At 42.0% G+C, this 14,496-nt stretch overlaps 1 protein-coding gene across 39 annotated transcripts in view; it reads right to left on the bottom strand.

The window, feature by feature from the left end:
• ANK3 (ankyrin 3) overlaps nt 1-14,496 on the bottom strand; it is a 439,766-nt gene that overhangs the window by 133,071 nt on the left and 292,199 nt on the right. For 35 of the 39 annotated variants that reach the window (XM_034777631.1, XM_034777660.1, XM_034777654.1 and 32 more), the window contains 5 exons: nt 10,344-10,442; nt 8,690-8,788; nt 6,707-6,904; nt 5,726-5,824; nt 4,849-4,947 (listed from right to left, as the gene is read on the bottom strand). In XM_034777631.1, coding sequence (XP_034633522.1) covers nt 4,849-4,947; nt 5,726-5,824; nt 6,707-6,904; nt 8,690-8,788; nt 10,344-10,442 — 594 coding nt within the window. The remainder of the gene's footprint in view (nt 1-4,848; nt 4,948-5,725; nt 5,825-6,706; nt 6,905-8,689; nt 8,789-10,343; nt 10,443-14,496) is intronic. The other 4 variants (XM_034777648.1, XM_034777641.1, XM_034777649.1 and 1 more) reach the window with 1 other exon arrangement.

The raw sequence follows: 14,496 nt of genomic DNA on the forward strand, positions 1-14,496 counted from the left end.
TCCTCTGGAGGTGAATCCGCTCTTTGAGCTTGTGCCTCCAGGGGTAGCTGAGCAGTACTCAACAGGAACTAAGGTACTGACTGTGGTGTGGCGATGCAAGCAGGAACAAATAGGGGCATGCATGGTTACACCAGTGTTTTGTTAGCATTAACCCAGAAAAAAGACAGCACTAATTCTGGATGTAGTGAAATCTGTGACATTAAGGGTCAGATCCTGCAAATGGATTTAGATGGATGGATTACAGTACCCACATGGAGCCCTTGTGAAGTCGAAGAGACTCCTCACGAGCACAAGAGTCTGCCTGGATGGTTCTCAGTGTAAGACTGTGCCCTTCCAGAACACTGAAGTACACTGGTCTAGGAACCTCTACACATACACGCCAACAGAAAAATTATGTTAAAAGAACATTACTTGTCAAGTCAAAGGTTGCCTTTGCAACCTTAATTTGTCCCTGTTGTGCATATGCAGTATAATACAGTCTTTAATTACATGCTCATACATTATTTTTTCCACAGGACACCTGCCTCATTCAGTAAACAGAATGTATGGTGCTCACTCTATTAGCAGCCATTCAATATTTTATTTTATCCTCACTGTTCAATATGTGGGCTCAGTGCATTATTTGTTCTACACTATTCAAACCCTGAAAATAGAATTATTAATTTCCTCCTGGGCTTTTCTCTGGTGCTCATCACTATACTACCAGAGTGCTTCAGAAACATTAATGAATGTATTTTCACAACACTCCTATGAAGTGAATGGGTGATATTATCCACATTTTATAGATGGGAAGCTGAAGCACAGAGAGATTAAAGGTCAAAAGTACCTGATGTTGGGTACTTTATCTGAGATGCTTAGACCCTAATTTTTCAGAGCACTTAGCACTTTGTGTGTTCAAAGCACAGTCCCACTAACTTCAGTTACAGCTGTGAGTGCTCTGCACTTCTGCCAATCAGATCTCAGGGTCTCAAGTTGGACACTCATAAAATGAGGAAAACACAATTAGTGACCACCTGCAAAATGTTTGGTTTAAATGACTTGTCTAGTATCACATAGAAACTCTGTAGGAAAGGCAGGAATAGAATCCATTCCATTCATGGAACATTTTAGCTCAAATGTTTAGTTTAGCAAAGTTATAAGCAACTGAAAACAGGGGATTACAATGGGACACATAGGCAACCCTATAATAGGTGATGCCACCAACCCCACCTATAATATAGAGGTATTATGCACGCACATGTATTTAAAGTCCATTCATTCACATTTCTAGCTAAACTTGTTTCAAATATGTTTGATCAGTCATTGCAGACAGGGTCGATGGTAGAACACAAGTTTTTAGTACTGTTACAATTTTTCAGTACTGTTCTAACCAGTTTTAGCTTTTCCACACTGGCTGTTGGAAACAGTTTTAGACACTGGTTTAGCTGAGACCTTGTTTAAATTGAATGTAAACCAGGCTCTTTAACTTGGTTCCTAGCTGTAGGACCAAAAACTACTGTCTGTGAAAAAATATCTTTTTCTGACTTTAGTGAGCTAGCGCCACTGAGCAGGGAGGGAGTGGAAAGACCATATTACTATTGTCTGAAGGCAACTAGCCTTCAGATCAAATATTGGCTGAGTACAGTTTACAATCCCTCTGACCAAAGAGAAAGAACTGTTTCCTTTCTCTCCAACCCCATCAAGGCCATCCAGCTCAGTCTGATGCCAAACATAAAAGTGAACTTTCTAAGTCTAGCTATGGAACTGAGCACAAAAGCATGTGCATATTCCTAGCCATTGGCTACATGCCCCCTACGAAGCCAAGCTTCTGAAACAGAGGCAATACATAAATAAAAGGAAGTACAGAGTTAATAAATTCTATTTTCATTTGAAAAAAGGTTCACATTCTTAAAAGAGTAAAAAGAACTTTCAGCACAAGAGAAACATATAGAACAGCTGAAAATACCTCTGATATGTGCCTGGTAGCTTCAAAAGTAAGTCCAGCCCCTAACATGTGAAGGAAAACCAGTGCATTTTGTACATCTTGCAAAAAGGCAGAGTTTACTTTTTTTGCAAATGCATTTTCATATGTTCATAACTGTATTTTACTCAGTGAAACTGAAAGTTGTAAGTCACCAAGAGTACGCAAATAAAGAGCTGAAAAGACAAGTAAAAATTCAGCTCACTCTCAATCTGCATCTTTTCCTCATGATAAGGACCCAACTATCACAATAAATAGCCTTACAGGGAATGGGAGATGTTCAGGGGGAAGTGTTTGATTATTCTGACTGTAAGAGGAAAAAACAAGGGATGAGTGTAAGGGTAGATAGAGATGGCAACTGAAAACTAGAGAAGAGAATTAAGGACAAGGATTGCAAAATGGATAGTGAACTCAAATTAATTGCTGCTATCTAAGACCAAGATGAACACTGTAAAAAGAAATAGGCACAGAGCAAAATACAGCAATGTCAGCATTAACCGTCCATCCCAGTTTTCAGTTGCACCAGGGGTCTGGGACTACAACTAATTCACTCTTTCACAGCTCACTTTTTGAAGTGAATATTGTAATGCCAGTCTGATGGGCCAGTCAAAAGGTCAATGTTAAAGAGGTACAGCAGGGCTAAAAAACAATTGTTGAAGAAGCTGATTGTGGTACTAATGATGATCTATACGACATTACACATTTATTTATCAGACTGAATTTACAAAAGGAATGGGAGTTCATCTGCCCCATGATCACATCATCTATTAGTTGACTGCACAGCATATCGCCGAAGGCCATAGCATGCTATTGTTAATTTCAGTTAGTATTTATGCTCAACTCAGTGTGTTGCTGTGGTTCACTTGCTGTAAAATACTAACAAATGTTGTGTTTTAAGAAGCCTTTCAGCTAGCACCAAAAACCACAAGTGGCAGCTGCTAACCCATTTGTTACAGATGTGTGAATGAGGTGACAGAATATGAGACTCTGGTTATCTTTATGCTGTAATTTTATCATTTTGGTTTGGGCTTCAGAAGCTCTTGGCATTTGGTGAAGCCACAGTCTTTGACCATATGGAAGAGCCATGCTCTGTGACAGTTGTTTCTTTCAGCAAAAACTAGGTCAGTAGCTTCTAGTCACCTGCAGAAGGACGTTTCTTTCACTGCTGCATTTAAAATCACTGTGCTGGGATGGAAAAAATCAGAGATCACCCAGTTCGCTTCCTGGGGCATTGTGTTGGCACATCTCTAGAAAAGTTATTGATTTTTGGCTTTACCATTGTTTCTCTGTTTATTTGACTTCACTTCCCTCATGCACTTCACATTATGTGACCAAACAAGGTGGGTTGCCCCTTAAGGGATAGACGGCCAGCCAACCCTGGTTACTCGGGAGGAACTCCTGAGCAGGGACCAGCTGATTCCCCTCTTGAGGGCAGCAGGAAGCTGTAGAGAGGACAGTGTGTTTGTGTGTGTGCTGGTGCTCAGACAGACCAGAATGGAGTACAAAGCAAGGCTCCAGCAGAGAAATCTGGGACTTGCTTTATGTTGTTGTTTTCTTTCTGGTTTGTGTTTCTTGGAAAATAAATAGAATCCTGGTTGAAGGGCCTGCGAAACTGATCTGTTGCATGCATTACTGAAGAAGCCCCTCAAAGGTGAAACTGAGGCAGGGGGCTGCTTGCAGGGCCACCTTGAGGCTATGAGGGGGCATGTGGGAGTCAATGTCAATGAAATGTGATGTATAAGAGACTACATTTCCCTCTGTGATCTGTCTCCTCTTTAGCCATGCAGAAAGACTTTGTGTATCATGTCTGCATTTGGTCCCACCGCAGAGGAAGACAATCAAGAGGTGTAGTTTGTGCATATATGATTTTGGCCTCTGCACACAATCTTCATCTTCAATATTTGTTGTTTGGGATGCTGTTTAGGACTATGCCCATCACCATCGTATCCAAGCATGCTTCCGGGCTGTTTTATTTACTTATGTTGACACACTGGTGATAAATGGTAGATGTAGAAAACTACATTATCCTGGGCTTTCTGAGTCCAGGGGATGCTGTGGGATATTCAGAAGAGCCCATCATGGATTCAGGAACATTGGACTTCCCACACCCCTTTTTAAGTTTTATATTCATATATCAATATTTTTAGGCTCATTTATGCAGATGTTGCTCTCTCTATATCACTCCCATGCTCCCCCTTCCCCCACACACACCTGAATTCTTGTGCTGTGTTTTGTTTTGTCCTGTCCTGTCTACATTAAATTGCAATCTGTTCAGGGCTGTGGCTGTGTTTTTCTATTTCTAAATACTGTAATGAGATCCATTTGCAGTGCTTCAGAAATGCTTATGAAGAATACTAATGCTCAAACTGACAAATCCCATCCTAACGTGTTTTCCTAAAAGGATGCTGTGACAAAGTGCAGGGCTATTACTTGGTGTCTGCTGAACAGGGAGTTAACCCCAGCTCATTTCCCCCCATCTACCTTAGCACAGATGCTAAGGGGAAGGGACATAAAGGTGGTCGCATGTGAGACAGTGTTAGGGAGAATGCGTAGTGGGAGGCAAGATGGGCTCCATACTCAGTGGTCATGGGACCTGACTGAAACCTAAGCTGGTGGGGGTGGGGATTCTACTCTGTTAACTAATTCTACTTCCTTGTTATAAACACTATCCTTTGGTGGGGAAAGACCTTGTTGGTTGCCGCACTTTCCCCCTCCACTGAGTCATTCTATCAACCTACAGATCCCCATGTGGACGAAAGACATTAATGAACAAGGTCAACAGGGTGCACTGTAACTGGAAGCCATAATGAATAATGCTGAGACAGAACAGAGAAAAAAATATATCAAAAGCATGTCTGCTGTTCCCTTGCATTGACCAACATTTGTACCTTTGCAGATGCGTGAGGTGAAGCTCCCTGGTCCAAGAGCAGAAGTGCCACTTTCTGATTATCGTAGTGTGCAGCTACGTGGAGTGGAGTTAAACCACTCTAAAAACACATGCAGAACAAACAAGCATTGTTATAACTACCATCAGTGAAAATACAGGAGTGCAGAGAATTAGGTTAAACTAGATACGGTGAGAACACAGTGATATTATTCATTTCTGTCTCCAAACTCTCCATTAACTTTTGAGACAACACGCATTAGAAGAGACAAAAGCTGTTCCTTGTCTGTGAACACCCTGTTCACACCCTTATTTAGGGTAAGATTGTGACTTTGCCCAGGGTTAGAGGGAAGGGGAAGAACATATCTGACTGTCCCAGGAGCAGACCAGGAAAGGAATTGGCACTTTGAATAACAGCTACTGTCCTAATTTCCCTTTGCCCCAGGGTGTAAGTAAACCACTATTGATCCATTCCATTTTCCTATTCATGCTGGCTCAGCACTGTCACGTTGTGAACCCTTGGCTCCTCCAGTTCCCTGCTCACCAGCATGGGGGACGGGAGAGCAGAGTCCTGTCCCCCGATCTCTTCCCTGTGCTCTGGCTGAGCAGGGGAGTCAGGAAGCACTTTACACTTTCTTATTTCCCTGGGTGGACACATGAAAGAAATGACAGTATTGCCCTAATGATGTTAAAATCCATTTCTCATAGGATTGCTGACCTTACTGGGATATAGCTATACGATGATGAACAGAAGATTTCAATTAAACCCAAAATTGTGGTAGTGGATATTAGCAAGTGCTTGTGTGATAGTAAGTAGCTGCTATGGTATTATGGTACATGGGTATGTACATGAAAGTGGGCAGTGGCCTTTTCTGTCCTACCTTTCCAGCAGCATCTGGAGATGCATTCTTCTGAAGCAGAAGGTTGGCTACTTCAATTTTTCCATATTTTGCAGCTACATGCAGAGGAGTAAATCCTTTCTGTAAGAGAAAAAGGCTACATGATGGCCTTGGACAATCCTCTCCCAGAGGTGTCTGGCAGTTCCAGTCACACAGGTGGCTCTGGCCTATCACGTTACTTCTTGTTTCCTTTCCTTCTCTTACATAGCTGTTAACCACAGTAGGTGCAGCTAGTCTGTCTCTTCTTTGTTTCCAGATACCTTCATGGGCCTTGAGGTGGCTCTTTGCAGGGAAAAGCCCAGACACCCATTGAAGCAGCAGGAAACAAGGAGCAGCAGCCAACTATGTAATCAGAGTAGCTTTCCACTGACAACCAGCAAGTGCTTCATTGGTCACCAGTGGTCCCGGACATGGTTTGGGAAGCACTCATATCTATGCCACTTGGTGAAAATTTCAGCTGTGCACTCCTTTCACTATGAAATCAATATACACCCAAATGGAATCATGCCCATAGTTTGCCTGGAAAAGGGCAGACATTTTGTTGTTTGGAAGAGTAGAAATGTTTTTGTCTTATGGTAAACAACCTAGAAATTAGTATTCTATCTCTGGAGTTCATGTTGCACTTATGCCAGCTAATGTTCATCACACACGATAGGCATTGCTAGACAAATGTGCTGAGCTTAGTCTTTAAAAATTAGACAAGTCTATCAAAGCAGATTATAGATATCCATGAGAACAATTGAGCTGTGACACTAAAAAAAAAATCAATATGTTTTTATCACTAGGCTATGTTATAAATCAAGCATAGAAGTGCAAACATGTTATCTTTATCCTCCTGGATAATAGAATGTAGTTAATTCCTATGTCACTTGGTATGCACATGTGACTCCTGCACCAAATTCACTGGCAACTAATCCAAAACCTTTTAAAGCATTTGAGCGATCACTTCTACAACTCCCTTACCTTTGTAATTATAGCTAAAGATGCACCATGATCCAAAAGAACTGAGGCTACATCTTCATGTCCCTCTCGAGCAGCAAGATGTAGTGGTGTATACCCAGAAGTAGTGGCTGCATTCGGAGATGCTCCTTGCTGTAACAACTGCTGCACTATATCAGCTTTTCCCAATCGGGCAGAAATGTGTAGTGGCGTTTGGTCATCCTAAATATAAAGATGACAGGAGTACAGTACAGTCTGCATAAGGACATTATTTGCTGAGATGTTGTTGTTATGCAACTGTAAATGACTATTAATTCTATCAAGGCTAAAACTACTGAATAGTCCATGCTGTTTTTCCTCTCTGTCATATGATTAAGTGCCCGAAGGTACTTTGTTACAGAAAATGTTTCCCACACACAATGTGATCAAGAACGGAAAATAAAGTATTCAAGTTTCTCAATCTGTTCCTGCATTGCATCATTTTACCATGAAATTATATTGCAGGCCATATTGTACTAAGGACCTCATCAAAGCTACAGTGGATTTAGAGCTGTCCCTTGACCTGATTTGTAGAGGTATTTAGGCACTTAGTGGGATTTTCGAAAGCATCTAGGCACCTAACACCCAATGAAATCAATGAATTTTAAGCTCCTAGATGCTTTTGAAAACCCCAGTATGCATCTAAATACCTTTACAAATCTAGTCCAAAGATCTTAACCTGTTCTATGACCTCCTGCAATATCTAATCACACCAGAAGGAGTTTGGGATGGAGTGAGAATCTTTGGCACTTAATTTCCTTATTTTATGTATTAAAACACATCTTTTATGTTTATTTAGAAGTGAGCAATTCCTTTCATAGTCTCTGTCTCAATAATGGGGAATTCCAGAGAAACTGGTAAAAAGTTTCAAATCTGTTAAAAAAAAAAAAAGTAAGGGTGCCTGTTATACTTGGTTCTGTTCAATTATTATTTTTTTAAAAACAGAATACTACAAAAATTATGTGGCACTGAAATCCATGTTCTTTTATAGAGATTGCAATGACTCATTTCAGAACAGCAATGCCACTGTATTTAGGCTTAGGAGTTGCTCTGAGAAGAGCCTCACAGATTATTTTCAGTGAAGAAAAATAAATAGATTGAGTCACTTAAGTGTAGTCTGTGACCTTGCACCAGGGGCCTACCAGATCATTTCACCTTCTTTCATTAGTTGTTTCTGTAAATTATGTACTGACATTTTCCTACACTTCCACATTGCACAATCTTGGTTCCAAGCAATCTCAGTTGTCTTCAACAAACTATCCTACCATGTCACACCACCTCCCCTTGTTCCTCCCCACAAAGAGACTAGGAATAACCCAAATGTACTTAATTATCCATTCTTTGGTGACAGCACCTTTTTCCAATTGAGACATCCTACTTCAATCATCCACTCCTTAATATCTGATCTATTATGGAGAAATTCCTACAGGTAAATTGCTATTGCTTTGAAATCACTGTATTTTTTGCCTGACTGTGACATGGCAGTCCAACCATCACTGCTTTCTTCTCTGCAAGGCTACTACATCTGACTTTTAGGTGTTTCAGTGATGTTAGCACTGTCTGGAGACCTGTGTGAAGCACTCTTTCAAAGTATATTTATTTTTTGAATGTATACAGAACAAAGCTTTGTGAGATGACAGCAGATGCCTATGGCACAGGGATGATAGTTTCACACATAATAAAAACAATTTCCCCCCATCCAGTAAAACTGAGGGGAAAAATGACCATCAGTATCAGCTTGACCCCATTTACCTTATCTATACATTTGTAGTGCCCTCACCGTAGTATCTGAGCACCAAACAGAAACAAAAAAGATCATCACCACAATATAAAGACCAACACATGGTTTCACTTCCTTGCTCCCTCCCCAGAGGCTGGGAAGAAAATGTTTCACTTTAATTGGCAAAACGTCCTGGCTTTGCTAAGTGTACCCTTTGTTTATTTATTATATGTGGAATATCACCTTACCTTAGCTTTAGCTTCTACCTGAGCTCCATTTTGTACTAGGTATCGAACAACTTCTGCTTGGCCAGCTCTGGCAGCCATATGTAGTGCTGTTTCTCCTCTCTAACATGTAGTAGTGAAAGCAAAACACAGTCAAAGATTCAGTAAAAAAAAAAAACATGTTTAATCAGTAAAAAAACCTCATGATCCAATTTAAAATAATCACCACATGATTTTTTTTTTTTAAGGAGTAGTTTGTGAGCAGGATGTGGAAGCAAATCAATATTTGACCTCTAGAGCTATACTTTGGAAAGTAATTTATTCCAGCATCAGTTTGCTAATAGGATAGTACATTAGTGTTCTCTCCCTTTGTTGAAAAGAAAACAAAGCTCTTTTTCACTTGTAGTCCATTTACAATGTTAAAATGATGTCAAATTAAATGACCACTCAGTTGGTCAAACATTTAGAATGATTGCAAATTTTATGTATTCAGATGTGCTGATTTTCCTCTACATTCCTGCTGTTATGCCCCATGACCCAAATGTCTGTTGTGATCTGACAAGCACTCGGTTGAGTGAACATAAAAAATCATTACTAAGTACATAAATCCAAGGCTTAACAAAAGATGCATATCCAAGGAAACCAGAATGATTTCAAGAAGGAAATTGTTTTCTTGATTTTTGTACTTCGCTGGATCTTTTAATCCAAATGTTGCCTAAGTTACAGATGGTGCTGCATGTGTGCATAATTTAATATTGTTTACAGAACAAACCAGTATACAGTGCTTTCTTCTGAAGTGTCCATCTCTCTGTTTTGAAGAGATACTTTCATGCCAAATTATAAAAGAAGGATTCAAATTTACATCCTTCTTTTTTCCTAAAGCAATGAGTGTAGTTTGTCAAGTACACACCTAAACACCACTTCCCTGGGAGCCTGGGGCATGCAGCGCTCCGCCAGTAAAAGTGCACTTGTACGGCTGTATGGACACATGCAATATGTCCTGACAATCTGCTGCAATCTGTTGACAATAACAGAACTTGCCTTAAATGGTAAGGCCTCTGGTGTTCTGGGGAAGCAGAGCTCAAGCAGTCAAGTGCACTTCTCAAAAATTAGATGTGCTAAGTTAAGCTATAGTGAGTGAGTTCTCATTCTTTAGGTTAGCAAATAAATAGATTAATATAATCAGTTCAGGATAAAACTAAGGCCATATCTACACTAAAGGCACTACAGCTGCAATGCCACAGCTATACTGCTGTAGTGCCAGAATGTAGATGCTTCCTACCCTGACAGAAAGGGGTTTGTCAGTCAATGTAGGTAATCCATCTCCCCATGCTGTGGAAGCTAGGGAGATGGAAGAATTCTTCTGTTGCCCTACCTGCACCTACACCAGGGTTAGGTCAGCTTACCCATGGCTCTTAGCAGTGATAACAAGGTCAATCTAAATTTTAAGTGTAGATCAGGCCTAAAGCAAAATTTTCCCAGGGTCCTATAAACCCACTTGAGTGATCCTCGGCTCTCACAACTCCCACTGACTTCTTGAGGAGCTATGAGTGCTGATCACCTCTCAAGAGGTGGTCAACACCTTACAGTATTGGACCCTTAAATAAATACCAATATCAGAGATTCTAGTTCATTAAAAATGTGTTTCCATGCTACTGAGAAGAAAGTCATTGCTCACCACATTGGTAGTGTTGGGTGATGCTCCGTGATGCATCAGCTGTGACACAATATTTACATGTCCCATGAAGGCTGCAACATGGATTGGAGTTAGGCCCGACTAAAAACAAACAAACAAACAAGCAAAATTAACTTGCTAGTTTTACATTATCTTCTTTGACCAAACCATGGAGACACTGAATAGTTTAAAAATCAATATACCCCAGTGCTTGCTGTTTTCAAATGACCGAACAAGGCCTTGATCTTGGAAAAATTTACACAAATATTTAGCTATAAGCACATGTGGAATTGGGGCTTTATATGTGCTTAGGATTGAGGGGTATAAATAATAAACATTATAGTTAGTTCAGCAATTCACTAAAATCTATACATTAATGAGGAAGGTGAAATTTTGCTTCCACTTAAAATTTTGCTTTTATATTAAATTTAACATTTTTTAAAGGAAATAAAGAAATTTTCATTACAAATCAATACTGGACTGGAAAGAAATGGATACAATTGTTTCTGGTATGAAGATGCAACTTGCTGAAACACAGGGTTAATGCAGGTGGATTTACGGTCGTTCCTCCCCACCACCTCCAATTTTTTTCCAAGTAAATGAAAATGCCCATTGATCATATTGGTCAATGTTATCCATCTACTTCCATGAGAGGAGACAAGTTCAAAACCACTGCAGAGTGCAGAAGAGTGCTAGCTCTACAGAATGTTTCCTTTCTCCTTGAAACTACGCAGACTTCCAGCACTAGAACTCTGTGGGGCTGCCCTTCCACAGGATTTGGGGGGATAGACAGGGGATCAGCCACTCAACTGAGCACACTCCCTTGCTGACCCCAAGGATTTCCCATCAGAAATCCAATTAATATTTAATTGTTCTCCAAGCAGCATTAGAACCCCAGAGCCCCCTTCACAGCTGCTGCTGCACAGCTGTGGTGGAAATCAGCAAGTGTCTGTATGTTCTCTAATGGAGCTGTGCTCCAAGGGGAAGGATATCATTTATAAAGAGGTACCAGATCTCTATGGATCTCAGAAGATCTCTTGATTTTGATAACTAACACCTCACCCCATTTCATCAGAACTGGGAATAAGAAACTGCAAGTTTGTCTCCTAATCTGGAAAAGCCAGCATGAGAGAGGATGTGGCCCAAAGAATCTAGTTTGTTACTAGCTCTAACTCAGCGGTTCTCAACCCAGGGCCTGTGGGCCGCATGTGGCCCAGTTAGCACACAGCTGTGGCCCAGCTCAGCTGTGTGCAAAAGGCTGAGGGCTCCAGGCTGCCCTACTGCAGGCTACCGCTGGACCCATGCCCCATGCACTGGCTGCCATCCGGCCATGCACAGTGGGGCTCATGGACCTGGTGGAGCCTGGGGTCCTAGATGCTCCCCCCGGCGGGTCTCGGGGTCTGGGCAGCAGACATCCAGCAGGCTCCGGGTTGCCCTGCCGCAGGGCTCCGGGGTCCAGGCTGCCAGCTCCCCTGCCATACGTCGGGGCTCTGGGATGCCCCGTACAGCAGGGCTTGGGGTCTCGGCAGCTGGCTGCCACCTGCCCCCCCGCAGCAGGCTACGGGCTGAGAATCCTGGCTGCCCCCTCAGCGGGGATCGGGGTTCAGGCAGCCAGCTGTTGCCTGCTCCCCCACAGCGGGCTCCAGAGTCAGGGCCCTGGCTACCCACTCTGCGGGGCTCAGGTGCCAGTGGGTCTTGGGGTCCAGGCAGCTAGCTGCCCCCCAACTCCCTGCTGAGGGGCTCGGGATCTGGGCAGCCAGTGGGGCTCAGGGTCTGCACAGCTGGCTGCCCCCTGGCCCCCCGCAGCAGGTCTGGGCAGCTAGGGGGATCGGAGTCGTAGGTGCCCCCTGCACAGCAGGGCCTGGGGTTAGGGTCCCTGCCCCAATTCCAGCTCCTGGCCCCACTCTGTGGAGGGGTCTCTCAGCAGAGGGCACTGAGCATAGGGAATTGTTGGGGGGGGGGGGTTAGGTGGGGGGCATAGTGGTTCTCAACCTGCAGCCCAGCTAACATTTTGTGGACCCCATATGCAGCCCATATGGTAAATAGGCTGAGAACCACTGCTCTAACTAGTTGTATTATTTACTATCCACCTTCTTTTATAACACTTTACAGGAAAGAATTTTTGAAGTTTCTTTTTTTTTAAATCACAAAAATAAATCCGTTATCAGATTTCATCACAAACATTAACCCATGTGCAAAAAAGGCAAGTTTTCAGTGAAAGAGAGGGGCAAGATAGAGGATCTATAAAAAGGTATGGAAACTGCAAAAAATAATCATATTAATGAACAGTTGTACAATAATGATGGCGTAAGACAAGTCACATTTGGGACCAACTTTTTCTGTCCTCCTACTCTTGACAAAAAGGACAGAACCTGTTGGTTTCAGATTTCTCTAGTGAAGAACACTGTGCAGCTGTCTGGCCAATGTACTGATAGCCACATAAGAGATTAAACCACCTTTGTTCATGACTGCAAATGTAGTGGCTCCAAAATATCCTCTTCTGCAGCGTCACCATCACAGGTCACCCAAACATTGTTTGAATTCATGTCAATTTCAGAAAATTGTTTTAAAATAAAAAATGAAATATTTTTGGAAGTTTCAAAATGAACTGTTTCAACATCATTGAAAATGAAACATTTCCATTTTTCAGGCCACATTCACAAGGGGATTTTAGGTGCCATTCACAAAAAACCCAGGAGGAGAAGGAGGCAGCAAATGCCTCCCCTTCTTATATCCAATAGCCCAGATATTAGGACACTCACCTGGGAGTGAGAGATCCAGTTCCAATCCCCACTCTGAAGCAGGGACTTGAACGAGGTGCCCTACCACCAGGCTCTAGGATATTTTGGGGCAGGTTTCTCTCAGTCTTCCCTTCCGAAGCTGTTCCATTTTGTATAAATAATTAAATAGTCATCGGAGCAGGACCAGTATCCAGATGTCTCTCCTCCAAGGTAAGTGCCCTAACACCAGGCTACAGAGTCATTCTTTCTTTCTCTCTCACTCAACAGTTATTCAAGTATTTTATACGAAGTGGAACAGCGTCACAGTCTGAGAGAGACCCATGCTAGAATGCACCACAGGCTGGCGGTTAGAGCACTTACCTAAGAAGGTGGACACCTGGGTTCAAGCCCCTGTTTCAGAGAGGGGATTTGAACATGGATCTTCCACGTCTCAGATGAGTACCCTAATACTCACTGTGCTGTTGAGTATAAGAGGGGCACCACCACTTCCTCCTTTTTTTTTTTTTGGTTTAGTTGTTTTTTGGTACCTAGCCTTCGTTTCTTTTGCTTTTATTAAAAAGGTGAAAAAAATCCTCCAAATAAAATGTTTTATTTGGCCCAAAATGAAACTTTTATTCTTTTTTTACTATGCCTAAAATAAATAAAAAAATTGGTTACAGTTTGCCCTGAACCAAATTTCCCTCTCTATTTTTCTGAACTGCCAGTGAAATGAAAAATCAGTTAATCACACAGCTCTACAAACTGCCAATTTTCACGGTTAGAAAGCCACAAGTGAGGAGAAGAAAGACAGTGTCTGTTTTGCTTAAGTTTCAGTCTGTGCCTCTCATTCATGTACTGATGGGGCTTCAAGCTATGACCTGAAAGTCAGATTCATGTCCCCTTTAGCTAGTACAAACCAGTTGGGGCCATTGCTTAAAGCCTCCCTAAGGAAGACCAAGATGTCTGCTTCCCTTAAGGAAACACTACTTAGATCCTTATTCAAGAAAAACAACAAGGAGTCTGGTGGCACCTTAAAGACTAACAGATTTATTTGGGCATAAGCTTTCGTGGGTAAAAACCTCACTTCTTCAGATGCATAGAGTCTTTCACTCTATGCATCTGAAGAAGTGAGGTTTTTACCCACGAAAGCTTATGCCCAAATAAATCTGTTAGTCTTTAAGGTGCCACCAGACTCCTTGTTGTTTTTCTTGAATAAGGATCTAAGTAGTGTTTCCTTAAGGGAAGCAGACATCTTGGTCTTCCTTAGGGAGGCTTTAAGCAATGGCCCCAACTGGTTTGTACTAGCTAAAGGGGACATGAATCTGACTTTCAGGTCATAGCTTGAAGCCCCATCAGTACATGAATGAGAGGCACAGACTGAAACTTAAGCAAAACAGACACTGTCTTTCTTCTCCTCACTTGTGGCTTTCTAACCG

The sequence above is a fragment of the Trachemys scripta genome, chromosome 7 (assembly GCF_013100865.1).
Source record: "Trachemys scripta elegans isolate TJP31775 chromosome 7, CAS_Tse_1.0, whole genome shotgun sequence".
Lineage (NCBI taxonomy): Eukaryota > Metazoa > Chordata > Testudines > Emydidae > Trachemys > Trachemys scripta.